At 41.8% G+C, this 25,983-nt stretch overlaps 1 protein-coding gene and 2 pseudogenes across 1 annotated transcript in view; 2 read left to right on the top strand and 1 right to left on the bottom strand.

The window, feature by feature from the left end:
• LOC147446700 (coatomer subunit beta'-1-like) overlaps nucleotides 1-15,012 on the top strand; it is a 33,616-nt gene extending 18,604 nt beyond the window's left edge. The window contains exons 13-24 of the mRNA XM_086525874.1: nucleotides 9,999-10,139; nucleotides 10,428-10,502; nucleotides 10,620-10,796; nucleotides 10,921-11,012; nucleotides 11,090-11,206; nucleotides 11,345-11,459; nucleotides 11,660-11,731; nucleotides 13,404-13,600; nucleotides 13,714-13,807; nucleotides 13,898-14,004; nucleotides 14,081-14,213; nucleotides 14,322-15,012. Coding sequence (XP_086382000.1) covers nucleotides 9,999-10,139; nucleotides 10,428-10,502; nucleotides 10,620-10,796; nucleotides 10,921-11,012; nucleotides 11,090-11,206; nucleotides 11,345-11,459; nucleotides 11,660-11,731; nucleotides 13,404-13,600; nucleotides 13,714-13,807; nucleotides 13,898-14,004; nucleotides 14,081-14,213; nucleotides 14,322-14,474 — 1,473 coding nt within the window. The 3' untranslated portion in view covers nucleotides 14,475-15,012. The remainder of the gene's footprint in view (nucleotides 1-9,998; nucleotides 10,140-10,427; nucleotides 10,503-10,619; nucleotides 10,797-10,920; nucleotides 11,013-11,089; nucleotides 11,207-11,344; nucleotides 11,460-11,659; nucleotides 11,732-13,403; nucleotides 13,601-13,713; nucleotides 13,808-13,897; nucleotides 14,005-14,080; nucleotides 14,214-14,321) is intronic.
• A 2,294-nt stretch (nucleotides 15,013-17,306) lies between these two features.
• Nucleotides 17,307-20,824, top strand: LOC147446699 (uncharacterized; annotated as a pseudogene).
• A 1,773-nt stretch (nucleotides 20,825-22,597) lies between these two features.
• The window catches only part of LOC147446698 (uncharacterized), a 34,651-nt pseudogene continuing 31,265 nt past the window's right edge, over nucleotides 22,598-25,983 (bottom strand).

Genomic DNA, 25,983 nt, shown 5'->3' with positions numbered 1-25,983 from the left:
CAATAATCTCAAATGGCGCCTTCCTCGTCGAAGAGTGAATCGTATTATTGTAGGCAAATTCCACCAAAGGCAACAACTTTTCCCATTTGAGTCTTTTAATGTTGAAATGTAAGACTTCATAAATCGAGTACGACTGAATTAGCAATCTCAGATTGCCTATCTGTCTGCGGGTGGAAAGATGACGAGAACTGCAACCGCATGCCAATGTTCTCCCAAATAGCCTTTCAAAACAAACTCGTAAATCGGGGATCTCTGTTAGAGACAATTGTCTTAGTCATGCCATGTAATCTGAATATCTGGGCAATGAACAATCTCGCTAAATGATTTGGCTTGACTGTTTTCTTCACTTGAATGAAATGAGCCTGCTTGCGAAATCTGTCAATAACAGTCCAGATGCCATTGTGCCCACTCTGTGTCTTCGGGAGATAAAAAATGAAGTCCATTGCAATACTTTCCCAGGGGCGGGTGGGAATTGGTAAAGGCTGTAACAATCCCTGTACTTTATGCCTATCAAACTCGACCTTCTGGCACACCAAGCAACTGCGTACAAAATCGTCCACGTCCTTCTTGAGTCTCGGCCAAAAGAAGTATCGCTCCAGACCTTTCAAGGTGGTATCAATGCTGCGGTGACCCGTAAATGGTGGAGAGTGGCATTCGGTTAGAACCTTTTCCCTCAACGGTTGTGTAACGCACAACATCGTTTTCTTCATCAAGTAGCCATCCCGAATGGAATATCCCGCTACTACCTCTCCCTATTCTGTATTCGATGGGATACATCTGAAAATTTTGGATGTGTGGCGTACTGAACGACCATGTCCTCGAAGCTTCTATGATGAATGATAGAAATAGCTAAGACGAACAGTTTTCGGGACAAAGCATCTGCCACCAAGTTCTTCTGTCCCTGCACATGGACAATTTGAAAGTGAAACTGTGACAAGATGTTAGCCCACCGCATCTGCTTTTCCGATAGTTGCTTCTGTGACAAGAAGTAGCGTAAACTCTGATGATCAGTGAAGATCGTAAAATCGGCTCCGAGTAGGTAATGTCACCACTGAGTTAGAGGATAACCGCCAAAAGTTGTTTCTCATATATCTGTGCTGTCAATTCCGGCCTTGAAAACAATTGGTTCTCATAGGAAATGACATGGCCTTTTTGCATTAAGACCGCACCCAGACTACGACCACAAGCATCACAACATACTTTAAATGACTTTTGCAAATCCCGCAAAGTCAAAACCGGTCCTGTGGTCAATTTCTCTTTCAATGTCTGAAAGGCAGTCACCTCTGTGGGTCCGCACGAGAAAGGGACTCCTTTCTGTGTCAAGATATGCAAGGGGAAGCACCCTCTGCAAACTTTCTAACGAACGGCCGATAGTAAGAACATAAGCCCAAGAAGCTTCTAACTTCATGGACATTCTTCAAATTGGGCCAATCACGTAAAGTCTCAATCTTGGCCGGGTCCATCTGCACTCCTGCTGCTGAGACGATGTGTCCCAAAAAGTGTATCTCTGATGAGAAAAATTCACAATTCTTTGCATTGATCACCAACTTGTGATCTCACAATGCTTGAAAGACCCGTAGCAGATGTTGTCTATGTTCTGCCTCATTCTTGGAGAAGGCAATAATGTCATCAAAGAAAAATCAACAAAAGATCTGTACTCTCTGAAAATCTTGTCCATCATTCGGTTAAAGGTTGTTGGAGCATTGGTAAGGCCAAAAGGCATCACCAAAAATTCATATAAACCGAAGCTCGTCCGAAAAGCTGTCTTGTAGGCATCTCCCTGCGCAATATGGATCTGATGATATCCGCTCTTCAAATCGATCCTGCTGAAACAAGAGGATCCTTGTAGTCGCTCAAGAATATCATCGATCCTCGGAATCGAAAATCTGTTCTTGATGGTGATTTTATTGAGAGCTCTATAATCAATGCACATTCTCCAAGATCCGTCTTTCTTCAAAACCAACAACACAGGAGAGCAGTAAGGTGAAGTACTCGGCTGGATAAGATCCTTTTCCAAGAGGTCTTTCACTTGGTTCATAATCTCTTCATTTTGGGCTCGGCTCACACGATAAGGTGGCCGGTTCGGTGGTGTGCTTCCAGGTATCAGATCAATGATATGATCCTCAGGACGAGCTGCTGGCAACTCGCCTGACAAGCCCTTAGAAAAGCAATCGGCATGAGTGTGGAGAAAATCTTGGCGTTCTTTATCAAGTTCAGACATATTTGTCCTATGTTCATCATTCAACTCTTTCAAAAAGATTGAGTAAACAAACAGACTGGATTTCATTAATTTCGAAATGGCCAAAGCCGACACAATGGGGACAGACTCGCCCTTCAATTTCACATCAAGTACAATTTTTCGGCCCTTTTCATTAGTCAATATGGCTTTCTTCGCCCAATAATCGGCCACGACGTTGTTCTTATGGTACCAAGGGACTCACAGGAGGACATCACAACCTTCCAAGGGCATTATGTAGAAGTGCTCGTGCCCCAAATACCCCTGACAATGCAACCGAAGTTTGCCAATGGCAGGTGTAATGGCCACGTGCTTGTCGGGTGTCGCTAGAACTGCCTCTGCTTGTGGTCCCATCTGATCGAGTGTAATCTCGAGCCGCGCCGCCAATTCAGGTGAAATGAAGTTTGCCTTGGCTCCTCCATCGAAGAAAATCAAGGCTTCTTGATCTTTCACTTTGCCCCAAGCTCGACAAAGTTCTGCACTTTCAGCAATCGTGCTTGGGTCATTTACCCATACAATTTGGAACCAATCCTGCTTTTATCTTGCCTTTTCGTCCACGATCCTTAGCTGCTCTCAAACTCTCTGGCCTGTCTTCATTCTGTTCTTGCTGTGCCTTTTTAGGGTACTTCGTGGAGACGTGTCTATGTTCCCCGCATCCAAAAACGCTTCCCCTCTTTGATGTAGTTGGCCCTCTCCCGTAGAGTGAGCCGGGGTCGTGAATCCTCGTCTTTCTTTTCTTGGGAACTCTTTTTCTTTCTACTTTCATTCTTAGAAGTCTGCTCGGTTCTTTGAGTCAAGATCTCATCTGTGGGGTAAGTCAGATTCCTCGAATGTATGGCAAAACCCCGTTTCGCATGACCCATCAATTCTTGAATAGAATCTGACTTTTGTTCCAAACAATAGTCTCGGGTCTCTGTAGGAAGTCCGCATCAAAACGGCTCAATTTGTTCTTTAAACGAGATCTTCTTAAATGAAGAGGTTGGTAGAAAAGAGCTCCAAAATCTCTCGCAATACGCGTCCAGAGAATCTCTCTTGGTCATCCGAAGATGATTCCAAGCAGTTCTTATATCTCGTTTATACTCCCGAGTCAGCCAAGAAGAAATAAAAAGCCTTTTGAATTTCAACCATTAAACCGGAGCTTCCTTGTTCAGTTGAAGGGTGGATCACCATGTTCGAGCTTTTCCCTTGAAGAAAGAGGTAGCCCTCCGAATCTTGGAGTGCTCTAAGTAATGCCCTCCAGAGAAAGCTATGTCAAACTGCTGTATGAAGGCCAAAGCCCTTGGAGCATCTCGAAATCCAGAAAAAGAGTCAAACTTGATTGATTTTCCACCTTCTTTGAATTCTCTAACTTTCTTGCTTTTATCTTCAAGGAAGTCATATTGGTTGGCTTTATAAAAATACTTCTTCTTTGCGTAAATTATGTGATCGTCGAGGTCCGAACTATTTGAGGATGAGTCCTCTGTAAGACTGTCAGATTCTGGGCGAAACTTAGGCTTCTTTGCCTTTTTCTTGCCCTTTCTAAAGCGTTGCTTTTTGCTTCTCTTTTTCCCTTTTCTGTCTTGTAGCCCTCCGAATCTTGGAGTGCTTAAGTAGTGCCCTCCAGAGAAAGCTATGTCAAACTACTGTATGAAGGCCAAAGCCCTCGGAGCATCTCGAAATCCAGAAAAAGAGTCAAACTTGATTGACTGTCTACCTTCTTTGAATTCTCTAACTTTCTTGCTTTTATCTTCGAGGAAGTCATACTAGTTGGCTTTATAAAAATGCTTCTTTTTTGCTTAAACATGTGATCGTCAGAGTCCAAACTATCTGAGGATGAGTCCTTTGTAGAACTGTCAGAAACTAGGCGAAACTTAGGCTTTTTTGCCTTTTTCTTGCCCTTTCTAAAGCTTTGCTTTTTGCTTCGCTTTTCCCCTTTTCTGTCTTCTTCACTTGAGTCAAAAGAGCTAGAAGAACTTGAAGAAGAAGAAGAAGAAGAAGTGGGTAGTCCTTCAAATTGTTTACGCTTCTTCTGTTTTCTTGCCGATGCAAAAGTAGATGGACGACCCAAATAACCCGGGAAGTCAGTTCCTTTTTCTGCTCTTTGTCGTGCTTTTTGGCTTTGTTGTTCGCATGCAAAAGCTGACTGATCCGTGTATCAACCACCTCTTCTAATTCTTGTTCTGTAAACATCCTCGAAGAAGGAGGTTTCTTGAGTGCCGGTTTGATGGGTGGCTCTGTGCCTTCTTCCATTGGGTGTGCCCTTCTTCGAAGGATTGCTGAGTCAAAAATTTCACAAATTTTGGATCCTTCGCAATGTTGATCATCATCTTTGTTGCCTCATCAACCAATTGTCGACGTTCCATCTCTTCAATCTCAGTGTGAATAGGCCGAGTTGGGCCGTACTCTTTGTGAGAATCTTCTTCGTGATCTCCTCATGCAGTCCTAGATGCAGATGTAGTCGACTGTTGTCTGTTGGAATCTATAAGTGTCGCGAGAAAAGGATCGATTTCCCGGTAGAAGAGAAATCGGCCGCGCTCTGATACCACTGTAACAAACTTGGACACCCCAAGTCAAGATTCTACCGCGACACAACAAAGATTCACTTCAAAACAGTTCACAATTCACACTTGAGTCTACATGGCCCGACGTAGTTCCGTGCCTAGAGATATTGGCCCCAAAGACTGGCGTCCCTTTTGGTATTTCTTTTTGTATTAATCTGTGTTCAAAGTACAAGAGAGTGGGTAGGTGCTCACTCTCAGACTCTGCGTTCAGATGCTCTGAGAAGTGAGGGCCTAACCACTTATTTATTGGTTACAAGGGATGTCCAAAAGCAAAGCCCCAAAAGCATTCATCTTTCTAAAAGCTTTTGAAAATAAAGCAACTTATCCCAAAAGCATGCTAATTCAGCCAGCGTAGGATTTTAGCTAGCGGAAAAGCAGCAAATCCGTACGGCAGGCCATGTTAGCACTGCCAGCGTGAAACACGGCGCAAAATCCGGAGATCAGTATGGCAGTCCGTATAACCTACCACGTCAGCCTATCGGCGCTTATCTCGGGGTCTGCTGTCCACGTCACCATTTTGTGACGGGCCTCTCGACCAATGATCTGCACAGTGGCTCCGTCCTTCAGTGGCTTGACATGTTAGCAGTTTGTGACATCCCCCCTTCTCGAAAGAGAGTAATCGTCGGCGATTACAGCATATCTGCAAAACAACTCAAGTTAGCTCAAAATTTTCCGAGGGTCATTGCGAGGAACAATCAGTTTGCTCTTTTTTTTTGTTAAGGAGTTGGCTTCTCCTGTCGTCCATATCGAAACTCTTGATATTCTGGCGTAGTAAAATTAGCCATCACACCCAAACCGCACTGATCTTCCACAGGTGTCTTGATGCACTTAAATTACATATCCAGGCAATCTTATCCAATTAGGAATAATAAGTGGTTGGCACATCACAATGCAACACAAATGCTCACATATGCATGTTACAAGACATAGAAACATGAAGTCGCCGTTGGATTGACCCCCCCCCCCCCCCCCCCCCCCCCCCCCCAAATGCAAATAACCATCCTGGTCCGGGCCATGAGCTGTTCAACGACTCCTCTCGCAAATAACCTAAAAAGGTCCGGACCATGAGATATAGAGGCCTTTTACAACCAAACGCCTCCTAGACCATAGCCTACGTCGTTTGGAGGTGCTGAGAGTAACCACTGTTCAAACTTCTTAATACTCCCCCGCAAATAACCATCCAGGTCTGGGCCATAAGTAACAACAACAATACTCCCCCCGTAAATAACCACAAGGTAAAAGCAATCTCGACATTGATTGAGCTCAAAAAGTCGATTGGCTTTCCATCTTGAAACCTGCACCAAAAATTAGGGTTAGGTTCCTTCCATAAGGTCGTAGCCGACCACAGCATGGTCCATCAGCTCTTGGACAGACAATGTTTCTCTGGCGGCGATGGTAGTCTCATGACATAGCAATTACACCGGACCTCCAAGGTTATCAACTCGAGAAGAAACATCTACTGAGAGATGAAATTTCAAGATATAATCTGCAAGGGTTTCCATGGCAAGCATTTCAGGATACCGCACTCTGGCAGAAGTTGCACTCCGAAGAAAGATGTCAGAAACCATATAACTTCAGGCAAAAATTTTCTTAAAAGCTTGCCAAGTCCTTGGAGTGTGCGACTGATACAAGAGAGCATTTATTGATAGCTGGAAGCCAAAATGGCCCAATTTTTTCTGGAACTGGAGTTGCAGCTGTTATTTGCATTGCTAACAAATAGAAACTTGAATGAGAGCTGATTTAGGCCCTCCTATTGTATATATAGTTGTTACAGGACTTCAAGATTGGGACTCAAATTGCTGACATGGGTGTCGTATTTTGTAGAGAATTTTGAAATATGATCTCAATGTTTTCACAAGCTTAAATCATGTGTGTCTTGGATTTGTATGTCTTATTCTACGGCAATTTGCACTTAAGTCTCGTGCAAGTATTTGAGTTTATATGTCTACTGCTGTTCAGGTCATTGACCTTGTTAGTAGCTACAAATTATTTATGAGGGTTTTGGGCTCTATGAATTCAGCTCATAAGAACTAATTGTTTTGCCTGACATTTTTCTATGGTTTCTGTTTCGGTTATTAGCCTATAAGAAACTTTTTTTGTTTTGGTTATTTATTTGGTTATACATATTCTGTCACAAATTGCTGACGTGTCAAGCCTTGAAGAATGGAGCCAACTTGCAGATCACTGCTGAAGGGCCTAAACCCTAAGAACAACAAGCAATAGAAGAAGAAGTCTTATCAACGTATGGGACCCCGTTCGATGGGGCCCAAGTAACATAAAGGATTAAAATAAAGCAGGACCCACACACACACAAAGAAGGATTTGCGTAGCAGTTGATGACGTGACAGTTTTCCAGATTTTTTGTTGACAGTGTTGACGTGGCAGTTGTACGGAATTTCGCAAAATGCGCTGGCAGCTTTTGGGCATTGCTTTTGGACCAGATGCTTTTAAGTCTGAAGGGTTTCAATGTGAACTGCTTTTCATAGGCCAAGGGCCTTCAAATATGTTCAAAGGGCTCGTTCTCTGGCATGCTTCCTGGAGAAGGTGTAGAGTCTGGAGTACCGGCTTGTACTGTGTTGATGCAATATAAAAAATACCGAAAGGGGCGCTAAGGTTTGGGGCCAATACTCTCTGTGTTGGAATTTCGCCACTCCGTGTCGCATGTTCTCTCTCTCTATCAGTTCAGTTGTTATTGAAGTGCTGAAAGCTGTTCAGTCTGTTCTTTTCTATTGGCACGTGATTCCCGTCTTGTGACAGTGGTATCAGAGCATCAGGCGTGTGCTTTTTTGAAAGCATACCGGTCCTACAAAAGTGTAGATAGAGCAAACCAGAGACTATTGGAATTTTAATTGAAGTATCTTCGTACCCCGACCCCGGACTTATTAGCCACTCCCACCCTTACTTCATCGCGCATCGGGCGCGCTCCCATCTTCACCGCTCATGTCCTACAGGGCAAGGGCATAAGCCATAAAGATCACTTGCAAGAGAAGGATCCAGATTTGTTTCGAGTCACTGTTTTTCTCAGAAGCAGTGCCATGCAGATGTTGATGTCTATAGCTACCAAGCCGCACACTCCAAGGGCTTGGCAAGCTTTCAAGAGATTTTTTGCCCGAAGTTATATGGCTTTGACATCTTCCTTCGAAGTGCCACTTCCGGCAGAGTGGGGTATCCTGAAATGCTTGCCATGGAAATCCTTGCAGAATATGTCTCAAAATTTCTCGACATCTCTCGTAGGTGTCTCTTTTTGAGCTAAAAACCTCGGAGGTCCAGTGTGATTGCTATGTCTTCGGACTACCATCGCTATCAGAGGAACACTATCTGTCCAAGAGCTAGTGGTCGGCTACGACCTTATGGCAAGAAATCAACCCTAATTTTTACTGCAGGTTTCAGAATGAAAAGTCAGTCAACTTTTCCAGCTCGACTGATGTCGAGATTGCTTTTTAAGTTAGAGTTTTGCTTTGAACTTGTTTAGTGATCCTGTTTGGAATTTGTTTGAAATGGATGATATCTGTTTTAAACCTGCCTTGGTGCCGATTTGAATTGTTTGACGTTGGTTTTAATACTGGTTTCAATGATTGGTAATTTTACTCCCGGGTGGAGTAATGAGAAATGATGTTTGAGAATGCTTGTTCATACTCATGGCCCGGACCCTTGTGGTTATTTGCAAGGGGAGTATTGAAATGTTTGAAAAAGTGTTGTTTTTACTCATGGCCCGGACCCTTGTGGTTATTTACGGGGGGAGTATTGTTGTTATTACTTATGGCCCGGACCTGGATGGTTATTTACGGGGGGAGTATTAAGAAGTCTGAGTAGTGGTTACTCTCAGCACCTCCAAACGACGCAGGCTGCGGTTTGGGGGGCGTTTGGTTGTAAAAGGCCTCTATATCTCATGGCCCGGATATTTTTAGGTTATTTGCGGGAGGAGTGATGAGGGAGTCGTTGAATAGGTCATGGCCCGGACGTGGATGGTTATTTGCGGGGGGAGTGCTCATCGGCGGCTTTATGTTTCTATGCCTTGTAACATGCATATGTGAGCATTTGTGCTGCATTGTGATGTGCCAACTACTGAATATTCCTAACTGGATGAGATTGTCTGGGTATGTAATTTTAGTGCATCAAGACACCCGTGGAAGATCCGTGCGGTCTGGGTGTGATGGCTAATTTTACTACGCCAGGATATCAAGAGTTCCGAATTGGACGAAAGGAGAAAGCAAACTCCTTGATCAAAAGAGCCGAAAGGAGAAGCCAACTCCTTGATCAAAAGAGCAGAGAGGAGAAGCCAACTCCTTAACAAAAAAAATAGCAAACTGATTGTCCCTCGGAATGACCCACCAAAATTTTTGAGCTAACTTGAGTTGTTTTGCAAATATGCTATAATTGCGGACGATTACTTTCTTTCAAGAAGGGGGGATGTCACAAATTGTTGACGTGTCAAGCCCTGAAGAATGGAGCCAACTTGCAGATGGCGGCCGAAGGGCCTAAACCCTAAGAAGAACAAGCAACAAAAGAAGAAGAAGTCCTACCAACTTATGGGACCTCGTCCCATGGGGCCCAAGTGACATAAAGGATTGACATAAAGCAGGACCCACACACACACAAAGAAGGATTTGCGTAGCAATCGATGACGTGTTAGTTTTCCGGATTTTCCATTGACAGTGCTGACATGGCAGTTGTACGGAATTCCGCAAAACGCACTGGCAGCTTTTGGACCAGATGCTTTTAAGTCCGAAGGCTTTTCATGTGAACTGCTTTTCATAGGCCAAGGGCCTTTAAATATGTGCAAAGGGCTCATTCTCTGGCATGCTTCTTGGAGAAGGTGCAGAGTCTGGAGTACCGGCCTGTACTGTGTTGATGCAATATAAAGAAATACCAAAAGGGGTGCCAAGGTTTGGGTCCAATACTCTCTGGGGTGGAATTCCGCCACTCTGTGTCGTGTGTTCTCTCTCTCTATCAGTTCAGTTGTTATGAAGTGCTAAAAGTCTGTTCAGTTTGTTCTTTTCTATTGGCACGTGGTTCCCGTCTTGAGACATCTTCAAATTCAGCCTATAAGAAACCTTTTCTGTTTTGGTTATTAATCTGGTTATACATCTTCAAATTCAGCCCATGAGAAAGTAGAAAAAATTGTTTTGCCTGACATTTTTCTGTGATTACTGTTTCGGTTATTAACCTGGTTATACATTCACGAATTCAGCTGGTCTGACGTTTGTTAATGGTTGCTGCAGGAAAGGAAAAGCATTCGGCCTACCTTCTCTGCAGAAGGTATCTATGGGGGAGCACTTTTGGCTGTTCGCTCAAATGACTTCATATGCTTCTATGATTGGGCAGAGTGCAGAGTCATTCGGCGAATTGATGTTGCTGTGAAGGTGGGTCCGGTCTATATCTATAAGTGGTCCTACTAAACTTTTTTCGATATGCGGCAATGTTCATACTCTCGTTTTTTGTTGTTTTAAATAAGTTACTATACTCTACTGGTACACATATAATGCTGATAGTCTTGTGGGGATGATTAGGCATGACTTTTTGGCTCTTACTGTCGTTTATGGTGAATTTAGGCATGTTCCTGGATTTCTCTAGGTGGAGATGAAAAGGGTCCCTTTGCTATTGCTGGATGTCGACTTGAAACTCACTTGAATTCCATTATATTTATGTAGGATATTTATTGGGCTGACAGTGGTGACCTAGTAACGATTTCCAGTGACAACTCCTTCTACATTCTGAAATATAACGTATGTGAGTCATTTCCTGGGAGTTTCATTAATAATAGCGAAGGTTTCCTCGTTGTCTCTATTTTCTTTGATTTTATTGATGACACGGTCTCTTTGTGATCATGCACTCATTGGCAGCGAGATGCTGTGGCTGCCCATACAGAGTCTGGTAAGCCGCTAGATGAACAAGGTGCTGAGGATGCCTTTGAACTACTGCATGAGATTTCAGAGCGAGTTCGCACTGGTATCTGGGTTGGTGATTGCTTCATCTACAACAATTCAGCTTGGCGTCTGAACTACTGTGTTGGAGGGGAGGTACACATTGTATACGTGTGTCCATCTGGAAGTGGGCTCAATTTTTTTCTGTGTATTGATCCATTCAGCAATGGGCTTAAGTTGTTTCTTTATGTTTTTCCTTGGGCATTGCCTTACTGTGCAGGTCACCACCATGTATCATTTGGATCGGCCTATGTATCTACTTGGCTATCTTGCAAGCCAAAGTAGAGTTTATCTGATTGACAAGGAATTCAAGTGAGGCTTCAAGCTGTTTGCTGTTTTTTGCATCTTTTTGACTATGGATATTCTTTGAGATTCTTGTGGTATTGCAGCATCATGAGCTACACCCTGTTGCTTAGTCTCATTGAGTATAAAACCCTTGTTATGAGAGGAGACATGGAAAGGGCTGAAGAGGTGTTGCCCACCATACCAAAGGAGCAATATAATAGGTCTGCCATTCACTTGTTCACTCATCCTAGTTTATTAAATGGTATCTTCTAGCGTTGAAGCATTAAGCCTTTTTTAGACTGTCTTGGTCTTAGTTCCATTGTATTAAAGAATGACACTTTTTGTTCATCTGGCCATAGTGTTGCTCGGTTTCTGGAGTCCCGCAACATGCTCGTAGAAGCGCTTGCAATTGTCACAGATCCTGACTATAAATTCGATCTCGCTGTTCAGTTAGGGGAGTTGGAAGTGGCAAAGGTGCAACTACGATTGCTCTATTCAAGTATTAGAATTTGATTTAATGAGTAAAAGATCAACACAAATTCTCCATAAAATCATTTTGGAGGTTAAGCAAAAAGTTGAACAGCTGTTGTGTTTAGAGGCATTGCCAATTGCCAGTATGGTTTAATGTTTCAAAAAACTTCTCCATCAAACATCTGATGTCGTTGCTTGTTCAGGATATTGCAGAGAAAGCCCAAAGCGAGTCTAAATGGAAGCAGCTTGGGGAGTTGGCAATGTCATCGGGAAAGGTGAATCTTGCCCCGTCCCTTGTGTGAAGTCTTGTGAATTTTCCTTTTAGATTATGAAACAAGGCAATGGGGTGGAGTCCAGAATTCTCGAGTCATATTAGTTTTCATGGGGGGTTGCTATGCTAGCTGATCAGGGCTATGCATTGTTGTCAGATCGTACATGACCTACTTGTAAATGTTTGCTTTGCGTTCCTTGCTTTACATGTACTACACTGCATCTATTCACATCTTTCCACTGCTATTTGCAAGTCCTTGTAGGCTGCCAAGTTTCTCTATAACTAGCATGAGCCAAAAGAGCACGCTTGCTCAACATTCTTTTTGATCTTGTTCCTGGGTCAGGCTATTGTGGTATTTAATGGCACTTTGCTACCTTTTGGAGTTTTTTGCTTTGGCAAATAAGGGTGCCTTTTGGGAAACCTAGCACAGTCAAGTTCAGGGCACTGGCATAGCTTGTTGTATTAGGTCTTCCATCCCGGCAAAGAGATTTTGAATTATGGTCTCTCTGTATTGATTGTGATTGGCCATATTCTGATTATATTCTTGTTGTTATCACCTAGCACATTTTGGCATGTCCCCAAGACCCAAGGACATATTGGCTGTCTCAGGTCTTTGGATGTAGGCTTACTATTAGGCATTGACGACATTAAAGGAAATGTGGCAGTATTTCGTGAATGCTGTGCCTGATGGAGCTGATAGTCATATTGTCTTGTTGATGACACTTTTGTTTATAGCTGAATCTAGGTTTTTTCTGGATTATTCTAGTTATACGGTTAAAGTCAAATAGTGGACATGCAGATATCACATTGTGAAGTTTTTGTCCGATACATATTACGCTGATTCTTTCTATCAAAATGGCACCTATTGTATAGATAGGGATTCAATAGTGTTGGTCTTTACTTCTTTAGAGCTACAATAGAAAATCAGTACGCAGACCCTTGTATAGTTGTATGCCTATGGGTGGGTGGGGGGGGGGCGTGCGCCTGTGTGAGAGCATATATTGACACCTAATTTACACCCACTATTGAGCACTGATGACATTAGTGGGGATGTAGTCATATTTAGTACTGTGCATGATGGAGCTGATGTTTTATTGACTTAGGGAAGACACCCTATTGTGTGAAACTATGATCCCAAGTGAGCCTGAGCCTATAGATAAGAACCAAGAAATGCCTATTTTTTGGGGCTCTAATTCAGCATAAATCTTGTTGATGTAGCCCCATTCTGAAATTTTTCTCATGTGCACAATCTGTCAAAAATGTAGAGCTCTCAATTTCAGATGCTCCAACTGTGTTCTTGTAAAAAATTAGCTATACTATCTCCAAATTGATTATTTTTGGGGAACTTTATAGTGGATGTCTCTAAAATAAAAAGCATAGATTTTTAGAGTGAAATTTTGACAATCTAAGATTCATGTAAGCCTCAGTACCTATAATTTAAACAATAAATAGGTAGTTTATGCGTATATATAACATGTAACGGGAGTTGCATAAAGAACAGGTGCTACTTGTATATGATAGAATGATCGTGCCCACTCAGCTTGACATAATTTAATACACCCTAAAGAGGCTTTTTTTACAATATTTATATGTCAAGATATTGTTTTATGTGATGAAGTCTTGCTTGCTGCCTATCAATTTTAGCAGTGCCTTTGGCTGTTGTTGTGTGGATGCAGCTGGATGTTGCTGAGGAGTGTATGACGAAGGCGGAAGATTTAAGTGGTTTGTTACTGTTATATTCGTCGCTTGGAAACTCAACAGGAATGAAAAAGCTAGCTTCTTTAGCTCAAGGGAAGGGGAAGATCAACGTGGCCTTTGTATGCCTCTTTATGCTTGGACAGCTTGAAGAGTGTTTGCAACTTTTGGTTGATAGGTATTGTCTTAACCTGAATGAACTTTTGCGTTTAGGTTCTGAGACTACTGAATGATGGACATCCAATCTGAATCTATTTCTAATCTATTTCTTTTGTTGTTGATTGTCCCCAGTAACCGCATACCTGAAGCTGCCTTCATGGCCCGAGCATACCTTCCTAGTAAAGTTTCCGAGATTGTCAAGCTTTGGCGCAATGACCTGAAAAAGGTGAGAGATGATACTTCGCTGGTTTGAAAATTCAGTGAGCTCAACAGCAACATGTTTTGAGTTTGAATGAGTCTACTGTGAACAAAGCAGATCAATCAAAAGGCTGCGGAATCTCTGGCGGATCCTCAAGAATATCCGAACTTGTTTACAGACTGGCAATGGGCTTTAGAGGCGGAAGCAAGAATGAAACCCCTCAGGTATCATTTCTGTTTGCCGCTTGCCCATGTTAAAGCAAAAGTTACAGTACATTCACTGTCTGTGGGATGGTGTCAGAGAGAACCTTTTACCAGCTAATGAGTACATGAACCATTTGGGACGCACAAAAATGAACATTATTGAGGAAATGAAGGCCTTGCATTTAAATGGAGGAGATGAAGCTGCTGAAAATGGGGACACCTATCATGAGGTACTACAGTAAATTCTGTTTATCTGTATGTCAAAGGTCGGTAATATTGTAATTGCAGATTGGAGTCTATTGAGGATTTCTCATTCGCTTATGCTTGTGATTTTGAAGGCGGAGGAGGAAGCTGAAGATGCTGAGGTCATGATTGAAGAGTTTGTTCATGAAGATGGTGGAGTGCTTGTCAATGGTGACGATTATGAGGAACCGGCAGATGGTGAAGTACTTGTGAATGGAGACGATGAACGCAGGGATTGGAATGACTAGTAGTGTTTGGGACAGTCGTTCCTGTGAGTGTCCTTACTGCTGCTGGGTGCAGAAAGCAAAATTTTGCAAGAGCTTTGTCATCTCATCAGGATCTCTGAGACCCAGATTACATGGATCACTATGGATGTCATGACATGCTGGAGCCAAAGGAGCATGGGCTACGTGGCAATGGTGATCTTTTGTCATGATTATTGCATGAGATGAAGAGGGCTTAATAGGTGTTGGAGGTTGGGGAATACAACATGCGTAAGGACCGGCTGATTTCCTCGGTGGAGGTTGTAATCACCTGAGCATTTTCAAAATTCAAGTTTTAATTTTATTGGGTAGTCTGGTTCTTTTGACATCAGCCATTTTTTTTCCTCTACGGGATCGACATTGTATATCGAATATTGTTCCATAGAGTCTTTGCAACAGAATACATCCCCATGTTGCTGTGTAAACTGCCACTGCAGTTTGAGGATGTGCCCATAGAATTGGAAGCATTGTAATTTTTGAGAGTCTTGGATCTTAACAACATTTTGTGCATTAGTTTGATCCAGATTTTGGAGGCTGAAGAAAGTGTGCGCTGTTCTTTGGCTTGAAACAAGTTTAAACACTTCCATAACTCAGTGAAGATCAGAGGAAGTGGGGTGGGGAGGGATTTCATTATTGTCTGCGAAGGTCAATTATGACCTATGAGAAGAAAAGAAACGTAAACATAGCATGTGAGTTGTGTATAAGTCCCTTTGACCTATTTTTTAAGTTTTACGGGAATACTTAAAGAAGGTCAAAGACCTATTCAAAATGATACATTTGGACTCCATATACCTTATTAGGCCTTGATATTCCACTCTTATCATCCATTTATCATGGTAGACCAAGCTTTTGACCATTGTCAGCATGGTTGACCAAACCATAATTGGCACATGCAAACCTTGTATGCGCTTATTGACATTACTCCTGCTCCTTCCACAGCTATTAAGTTCGATGTTATCACCTCTTCCAGTGGGGCGTAGTGAGGAAGGCGATGGGTCTTTTTGGATCTGTGGTGGATAGCCACAGCACAACTCCCCCCTAGTCTAGGGAGTGTCCATCCTTGGACACTCCTTTGTAAAGGATACCAAGGTGAAATTGGTAAGCATACTAAAGAGGCTTTTTGATAAAATTGTAAAGTCATAAGTTGGTTGCTCAAGAGAGTTAGAATGCATTAGATGAAGGCTAGTCACTTCTGGCTGTATTAAGTCGCATTGACATTAGACTTTGATTAGGTAGCAAATACCCAAGGTGAAATTGTTAAGTGTATGAAAGAGTTTTTTTGAATCAATTTGCCAAGTCAAAAATTGATTGCTTAAGAGACTTGGAATAAAACAGAAAAACTTTAGTTGCATGTGGCTCGACTAAGTTGCATGTGGCTCGATTAAGTTGCATTGGCATTAAAATTTGATTAGGCAGCAAAAAGTAGGGTAGAAATTCTCTTGTTGAATAGCCCTTTTGAGCAATTAGATGACCATTTAAAAATTCTCAACCATAGTGTGGATGGATGATGAAGTATGGGGAATGAGTTGGCAACAACTAACTTATGAATACATTCAATTGAAGAGGTTACCATGGGAAGAAGCGGTGGGTTTGACTTTAGTTGATAGTTGGTTATCTTTGTAATGGTGGATGTATCTGTTGTTCTTGTGGTTATTTAGTCTTTATAGAATAAGGAAGCAATAGATGCACTCCTTGTCTTGTCTTGATCATGGATGGGAAATATTCTTGCATGGGACACTCTCTTCCTCAACTTGGTGATGCCTTGTGACAACCCTTGTCATGAATTAGGCATGTTTGGTTGATAACGAGTCTTATCTTATTGAAAGTAAATAAAAGGTTTAGATGAAGGGAAAAAATATAGTGGAAAAAAGTGCCTTCATATCTTATTTGGTGGTTGAAGCCAAGAGTTAAGAATCTCAAGTGCATGTGAATGGGTTGAACAATTACAGCTTGCCTAATGCATGCTTCTCATATTGAGACACCCTTGTTAGTATACCTGCAATGCCCACTGTATGTTGCACAGTTTGTAGACGCTAATAATGCACATATATTTGGTGGATTCTAGCTTGCACATTGATGAGGTCTTTATTTGTGATTGTGAATAGTACAGAGCAAATTCAAGAGCCCAACCTTGGGGTTTGAAGCGTGGCGAGCATCCTCGACTCGGGGTTTGGGGGGGCTTGCGGCTCCCTAGGCAAGGGTTTGTGGATAACGCCTCGAGGAAAATTTTGAAGGATATTCTCCAAATACTCCTTGCGATACTAAGGCTATATGTGGCCGTAGACGTTGGGTTGGCATAGTCAATATCCCCCCCCCCCCCCGCCCACCACACACACACACACACACTCACACTCACACTCACTTATCTACCACCCACCCATAGCACTATATAAGGAGGCCATCTTCATGAAGCACGACATTCATATTGAAGGATAACCAACCCCTTGTATTTCTACCTACTAGCTCTAGTCGTCTATATCGACATCTAAGCTCTACCTTGAGAGCGCATGGGTGAATGATGTCATCAATTTGTAATAGTGCCGATCTAAATTTTGATTTTTCACTATTCTAATTGCCATCATATCTCTCTCTACTCTCCTTGCTACAAGATCCTACTTAGTTCTACATTTCTTACAACCCTATGATGCATACTTAAAGATTATGCAATAAGGATTGTTGGGCTAGGGAGGAGGGTTAATTACACTAGCATTTATGATAAACATGAGAACTAAGAGTGTACTTAGTAGTGTAACAAGAGATAACTCAAAAAGCTTAGACTTGCTATTATTGAAAAATGAATTAGAATGTGCACAAAGGATGGCTCATTCAGTAGGAGTGGCAAGAGAAACTAAAGGGTAGTACAAGAAGGTAGTACAACTATGTGAGGGTATCAAGAGGCTTGCAAATCAGCCCCTACAAAGGAGAGTTAACCCATGAAGCTAGGATACTCCTTTGGTATCTTTTACACTTCAGCTATTTCTATCTACACCTCACAAAGATCACATGGGAGTCATATGAGTAGGTGCCGCATAGGCTTTGGTTGGACAAGAAAAGGTGCACACCATGAGTTGGTACATAGGACAAAGACCATACTCAACACATCTTCCCTTGAATTTGAACCAATGACCAATTGAATAGAGACAATAGTGCGAAACAGGCTAATCAAGTCACATAGACTAAAGTTTATAGGCCAACCCTTTGAAACATTTTCTTAACCTCCTCCTTTGCAAAATCTTCAAATTTCTTGGGCAAGAGTGGCAACTCCACTAGGATACCCTCGTCACTATGTGGCACGACTGGATTCCAGAGGGGACCGAGGGCTGGGGGAGTAGGGGGGATGAGAGCCGTGCGATTGGGGGGGGGGGGGGAGAGGGGGGACCTCGGTTCATGCGATGGCGGCGTAGTTATTGAGTGTGGAGCGTGAGCATTCAATTCCCGCTTTTGATTCAGTGTGGAGGGTGAACTAGGCCAAGCTGTGTCCCCTGCGTTCCGGCTTTCGTGCCTCCCCTCGTTCTTCTCCCCTGCGTTCACCTGCTACGCTATCCTGCGTCAGGTCGGCCCCCAGCGCGAGCCCCTGCGGCCCTGCACGAGCATGCAACACCTGGTTCCCTACAGCCCCTGTGCGTGCAGCACCTGGTTCCCTGCGCTCACGCTACCCCAACCAGTTCTCTCTGCAGAAGTCAGTTTCATGCGCGGCAATTACTACTGCAGCTTCATGCGCGGCAATGCAATTACCTTAGTTCCTTTATGCCGCCTCTTCTTATTACCTTATTGAATTATTGAAGCATTCAAACTTACGACAGTATCATATGCTCGGGTAGACATAAAAAAGCTTTGATTGCACTATATGTTTGCAACAGCTTAATACCATGCCTTATACCTTCAGCTCTGTGCCTAAGTTTTAAGAGAAGGAGCATTCAATTAAGCTGTAGGAGGAGGAGCATTCAATTAAGTGTCGCGCTTCAAGAAGCTCACAAATAAACAATCATGAGGGATGGAAGATGCGAGGCCGCTCTACATCAAAATTGTGCGTGACAATGGGAGAAAAACTCGTCAATGCATTGCAACGGAAGAGTGCCCGGGCTAACAAAATATGTTACAAGAAGAGGGTCGACGTGATGGACCATCTTCGAGATGATCATGGCACCGAGTGTGATATCTCGCTACGCAAGGGTGGTCAACCTCGAGGCATGATGAATCGGACTTCGTCAAGGACAAACACATACGAGAAGCAATCAAAGGTGCGCTTCAAGGATGCGGCTTATAAGTTCGAGAGAAACAAATCAAAGTTTCTACAAGGGAGGGAGAAGTCCTTGCTTCGAAAATGGAATGCTTTCGATGAGAGTGAGAAGCTAGCAAATGGATCGAAAGAAGCTTTTGTAGAAAGAGAAATGGCCAATCCATTAGGGGACTACATGAGCACAAAAGATGTACGCATGGCGGCTATACAAAAACGGATTGATGGTGGCTTCGAAATGAACGTAAGCATATATATCGTAACTATCACTTTTTATTTGTTTTAAGGATTAAGTTTTTTTTTCTCTTCGCTTTTGACTCTTTTTAGAAGCGTAACCCTAGTGGAAAAATACGTAAAGAAGAGAAAAACGTAGAGGACAAAAAAGTAGAGGAGAAAGTTGATATTGAGCAAGCATGTACTCCGGTATGTCGCATGTAGTGTCGTTATTTAAATGACTAATTGTATGGTATGATGCGGATTTTGAATTTTGTGTTAAATGAGTTGCATGTCTTGTAGCCAAATCTCACATTGGATGATGGTCATGGTCCTTTGCTTGCACCCGTGAAGCAAGGAAAAAAAATGAAATTCATAGAGGGTACTCCCGTACCGTTAGGTGCTTCCTTTCTTGAAAATCCGTTGTCCATTCAAAGAGGAAAAAGGGAAAAACTTTGTTCATGTAGAAATATAAATCATGTATATAGTAGATAATGTTACTTAGATTCTCCTGATCTTGTCAATATACTTTAAATTCGGGTGACCATTGGTTCGTCAAAGCAAATCCAAATGATTAGTGACTCTCCTATTTGCAAAGGCGACATGCCACATTCTTTGGTGATAAGCAACGGGGGAATAAACTTGGAAGCACGTAGTAGTAATGGCAACGAGTCCATAAAAGCAAGGTGAATATTACCATCCTCTAAAGGTTTGACATTCTCTATCATTTGTTAATGTATGAATTTGCTTTGACAGTTTTGAAAGTGGATCATCAATTCACTTTAGATCTCATCGATCTAATATAATTTCGAAAGTGGACATGAAAATGCTTGAAGATATTTCTCATGCCAAAGCTTCCACAAAAAGAATGAAATTGTTTATGATGTAAGTATAGCTTAAAGCTCATTTCTATGCTTTCAAAAATATTTCGTGTATTATGTAAGTTTTCAACCAATGTCTTTGTTTTTTATGGTGATAGTTGGATAGAAAACACATTGCCTAAAGAGATTTTAGACAAAGTTTGGTTCATGGATAGTTTATGGTATGACTATGTTACACTACGTCACCATGAGGACATTGGAGTTATCAAGAATTACTTGCACGGTTTAGATATGTCTCAACATTGGTTCCTTTTTCTACCAATGGTTAGTAGGTATGCTTTATTCACTTTCTTTTAGCTTGAAAGTGATGTGATGTACCTTTGGTTGTCATGCTTAATTTGTTGCATATTTATGTCTTGTTTAAGGAACCATTGGGTCCTTTATGTCATCTTCAACAATCACTTCAAAAAGCTTGACAAATTTCCATGGGATTCACATTCTATCATGTACTTCAATTCATTGCCGGATTCTAATGGCACAACCTATCTTGCTAGTGTTTATAGGTATGTATGTGGTAAGGAATATAGAGGTTATGGGGTGAGAGTTGGATCTAAGAGCTTTCCTTGTAGGGTTCTTGAGATTCTATCTCACAATTGTTTGAACGAGGGTTTGAAAGAGTTCATGGAAAAACCAAGAAAAGGACTTTCACCACTAGAAATACCTGAGGTGTGTCAATGGCTCAAGTGTTGTACGCATGTGTTGTCATGTTGATAAGATCAATTTATATGATTTTTCACTATTGAAAATTGATGCATTTCTTTAGGTTCCTCATCAACCAAATGCCCATGATTGTGGGTTTTATGTTATGGCTTATATGAAGTACCTTATTGCTGGGGCCTTTGGCAAACGATCAAAGAGCTGGGTATGTAAACGTTTTTCATTGAAAAAACACTTAACTTTATGTGATGGTCTATCTTTAGTGATTTACATGGTTCACTAACTCTCTATGTTTGATGTACATCTCACAAAGACTTGGTTCAAGCATCGATCCGTTCAAAGGCTAAAACAGGAGCTTATAGCATGGAGCAAAAAGTCTCTAGGACTTGATGGAGTGCAAGGATGATGTGTTTTGGACACCCCATACTAGGATATCTATGTAGCATATCTTTTTTATCTCATGCGTTGGAAATCGCTTTATTATATGAAAAACTTATGTGATGTAACTTTTGAGATCTTATGAGAGCATAGTGCAATATAATCCATCTTGGTTCCTCCAATATGTCTCTCTGTGCATTTACTCTTGCTATTGATTGCCTACCTTTTGTACATATTAAGAGGGATGTTTTTATTCTCTACAATATGTCGTTCAATTTGTCTATTTCATGTGTGGTAAGAAATGATATGTTAGGATGTGAGAAATGATGTGTTAGGATGTGAGAAATGATGTGTTATGATGTAAAAAATGATGTGTGAGCATGTAAAAATGATGTGTTAAGATCGACTATAATTCTCTAAGAGTGACCAAGGTAGGTGCACTTGTTGCCAAAACCTTACGAGTGAAGATCAACCTTGCGAGAAATGGGGTGATCAACACAAAATGATAGACCGATTATTGTAGGGGTAAAAGGCTCAAATGGTAACGAGGAATTGCTATAAAATATAAGGAGCCGAGTCTTGAACTAAGGTAATGCAAATTACATGACAATGATAGACCAATTATTGTAGGGATAAAAGGCTCAAATGGTAACGAGGAATTGCTATAAAATATAAGGAGCCGAGTCTTAAACTAAGGTAATGCAAATTACATGACAACGATAGACCAATTATTGTGGGGGTAAAAGGCTCAAATGATAACGAGGAATTGCTATAAAATATAAGGAGCCGAGTCTTGAACTAAGGTAATGCAAGTTACATGACAATGAAGCCTCCATTTGTGATACAAACTAGGCATAAGGGGTGACCCAAGGGTGAACTAAGGGTGCACAAAGGGTGAACTAGGGAGGAAATCTGGGTGAACTAGGGGTGATCCAAGGGTGAACTAGGGACCAAATCAAATTGCAGTAAGGTGAACTAGGGGTGAACTAGGGGTGAACTAGGGAGGAAATTTGAGAATGATTCCCGAGAGGATGGTTTTGGGCCTTGCAATGGTGAACTAAGGGTGAACTAGGGGTGACCTAGTCTAATTTCAGTATGGTGAACTAGAGGTGAACTAGGGGTGAACTAGGGAGGAAATCTGAGAGTGATTCCCGAGAGGATGGTTTTGGCCATGCAGTGGTGAACTAAGGGTGAACTAGGGATGAGCTAGGGACCAAATCTGAGAATGATTCCTGAGAGCATGGTTAAGGCCTTTCAGTGGTAAACTAAGGGTGAACTAGGGATAAACTAGGGACCTAATCTGAGAATGATTCTCGAGAGCATGAGTTTTGGCCCTACAGTGGTGAACTAAGGGTGAACTATGGATGAACTAGGGATGAGCATTGGTAGAGTGAACTAGGGGTAATCTAAGGGTGAACTAAAAGTGAACTAGGGGTTGATTTGGTGTGAGCACCACAAAAATTCCTAGAGCATACCATATTGCAAACCAAATGTAAATTCATATATTGAGTGGAAGAGTATCAAGACAAGTGTAACTAGAAGTGAAATAGACATAAACCTTGATTAAACCAAATAATATACATGACCAAAATGGATCCATCATACGAGCACAAGCCTCCATTGGGATGCAAACACATTACGGAACTTCACCATTGTCTTGAACCATTGTAAAGTCTCTCTCATCTGTTGGGGTTTCTCTCGATGTACAAGAAATAATCTTGCATATTACATTTGTTGGGATATCATATTCTCACATGTTTATCTATTAGGTAGGTCTTTCCATCTGGAAGGGTATGTTGTGACAATAAAGGCAATAATGCATGGCAAGTTGCACATGTAATGGTAACCCTAGGGTCATAAACCTCTATATTTGGCTCCACGTCTTGTGGCATCTTCCCATGCCCAAGTCTTGTTTGAGTCACATGTGCTTGTATTTGCCATATAGGCATCTCAATCACCTTCGGTGGCGAGGTCTTTAGTAAGGTATCCTTGCAAATGTTGAGTTCACGTAACAAGACTGCTTTTTGAGCCGGATCATTGTCCTTCAAGCCTTCTTCAATCCTTGTAAGCATGCTTCTGGCCTCGCTTACACATTTCAGACCTCATTATCATCAGCCCCATCCTCAATTGAGTTGCCTGCGAAATATTCATTGATATCTTCTGTGTTCTGGAGATCTTTATCAACAGCATTGTCATTATCCACAGTTGGAATGAAGGGATACAAGTGTGGAAAGTACTTCTTTATGATTAGGTGAAGTGTATATAGGTGTTTACACCCGCTTGCCCAATCTAGGCAATCACAATAGTTGCATTACATGCTCACATGATGCCAGTGGCTTGTATTAGAAATACTTCGAACCTTGAATAATAGTGTCATCTCATTCAAAATTTCCAAGGTGGAAGGATCACCCTCGTACATTTATAGTATTTTCTCCCCACCATGTAATCTCGTAGTGTGTTGCTTTGAAGAGCCCCGGATGTTGTAGCGGCCCGAGTCAACTAGAGTAACAATACCAAATCAAGTTTAAGATCCCTCTTTCATAACAAAGAGAGAAATCAATCCATGAGTGCTTGTCTTACCTATTTCTTGTTTTTGTTTGAAGAACTCCAATAAAGTACCACCCATTCTGGTGCCAGTTGTTGAATCACCCACAATAGCATGCAAGAGATCCACAATAGATCTATTGATCCGCGCGTCTAATAAGGTATACTTTATGTATTGCCACAATATCTCCACTAAGTTGGCAGTGTCAACATTTCCATAGTTGAATAAACGACCAAACTTGGGCCATCTTCTGTGCCATGGGAAGTCACGTCCACACCAACCATTTGTCACATACCTCTGCACATTAACATGAGCTGCATAGTGTTGAAGAAGTTCTTGGTAGTGATTCTCAAATTCTACCTTGTTGAAGGCATGCATAAGTGTTGTCATTGATGAATAAAGATGATCTTGGAGCTCCTTTGGTACCTACATATACAAGAAAAATTGGTTATCAAGGTGCACACAGACCCACACATGCATTGCATTCACAAAGAAGAGTCCACAAACCTTTGGAAGAAGATTTTCCACCCATGCTTTCTTTGTGTGGAACCAACACACAATAATGTGGCAAAAACGTTGTTCTCGGGGTCCTGTTTCATAAGAATGCCAACAACATTCATCTCCATTGATGACCTTTGAGAATGCTTCAAGCTCCAAAGCAGATTTGTCAATGACAAGGGCGGTAGGTCTAACATTCCCCATTCTAGATAGGATTGTAGATAATGTTATCTCTAGTGCTATCCTCTCATGGTGTGAGCCTGGGTCATTAGAGCACATCATAAACCAAATTGGAATACCCACACCATGTTGGTTTGGCAAGACAGCGGCATATAGTGGTAGCCCAAATGCATTCGTCTTAAAAGTGCTATCAATAGCCCATGAGTTATGCCGCGAGAATCGCATAGCCATTTCCAACATCCATTGGTCTTGAATGATAAGAATAAAGGGCTTTTCAATGTCATTTGCTGCATGAGGATTGTAAGGTTGATAGTAGCACACCTGCATGTTTTCACCAAAAAAGCTTCAATAGGCACTATGCTCAAACAACTTTTGGTCACTACAACTCTCACAAACGAGCACAAAATATTATGGATACCTTTCCCTACTTCTTTAGCATTGTAGCCTCGGTCAACATACATGTCCAATCATCCCTAGAAAGTTTTCCTTGGAGCACAAAATGAGAAGTATACCTAAAATGCATTAGTTTCACCACGAGAAATTACAAAGTGTACTTGAATCAAAGAGATAGCCTAGTAAATACCTTGATTTCGTATTTGAAATGACATCATTGAAACTTCCCTTTGTATCATAAAGAATCTGAAGGTCACTTGATCAATGCAAGAAGACTGTTCATAATGTAATTAAGGACATCTTTGCAACACTTCGTGCATTGCCAGCATCAGATAGATCTTCCATACAACACTCAATCACATTTGGATGGACAGGTAAGTGGTATAAATCCTCACGACTGCCAAGGGTATGTCCTTCATGAAGAGGAAACAACAAAATGGAGGCCTTTTTGTTACCATCAAGATATTCTACTTTGACTTTGAAAGGGCATCCACACTTCTTTGTTTTTCTAAGCCTCTTTTTGGTACCTTTATTCTGGGGCTGTCCACCTCTATGACAAATGTAATCGATAGTGGTCTTAGAGATACCATGGCTCTTACTGGAATAGACCATAACAAGCCTCACTTTATGCTCAACCATAATATCCACCAAAGCTGTTTTTACTTCTGATACATCTACACTTTTGTGATGCGGAAAATGCACATATGTATGCTTTCTTTTGGCACTATTGCATGCCTCTAAGTATTCCTTCCATCTCTTACACTCACAAGCATTGAGAACGTCCTTCACATAGTCAAGTGGAATCCCATGTCTTCTAATGTCCACACACCACTCTAGCTTGATCGTTTTAATGGTATCCTCTATCCCCAAGTGATTTTGTTCATGCCCCTTTGTGTGGCAACCTTGGACAATGTTCCCCCATTCTTCGAGATTAGATATCTTGAGCTTTGACTTGATGATGAGGGTAAACAAAGATAACTCATGCCATCTTCAGGTTGTCCCAAGCACAAACTGTCCTTCATTTTTCTCCATCTACCCAAATCTAGCACCCCTCTAGTATCACAAGCTTTAAGAGTTGCCAAGGTGATTAAAGTTTCATCCCTAATCACATTCTTCATCAACTCATAAGTACTCCTTTCAAAAGAATAGAAAATAGGAGAAACATATGCTAGTGGATTGAAGGAAGGTAACCTTGTTTGTGTCCTCCGCGATATGAATTCATCACCTTCAAAGGAGCTCGGAGAGTCACTAGCTTGATCACATGTGTTGCTACTGCTTGAGTCACTCTCCCACTCTAGATCCGATATGATCTCATTGCCCGTATGGTCTTCAAGTGATTCCATATTGTAGGAAGTTGAGTTTAGTTCACTCTTAGTTCATCCTTAGTTCACCTCTGTGAACCCACATTCACAGGCGAGGACCGGCCACCCCAAGTTCACCACTAGTTTACCCTTAGTTCACCCCTTGTTCACTATGGTGAAGTAAAAAAACCTTAGTTTACCTCTAGTTCAC

Source organism: Adiantum capillus-veneris, chromosome 12 (assembly GCF_014529385.1).
Source record: "Adiantum capillus-veneris isolate H3 chromosome 12, ASM1452938v2, whole genome shotgun sequence".
Lineage (NCBI taxonomy): Eukaryota > Viridiplantae > Streptophyta > Polypodiopsida > Polypodiales > Pteridaceae > Adiantum > Adiantum capillus-veneris.
This window is presented reverse-complemented; position numbering and strand designations above follow the sequence as displayed.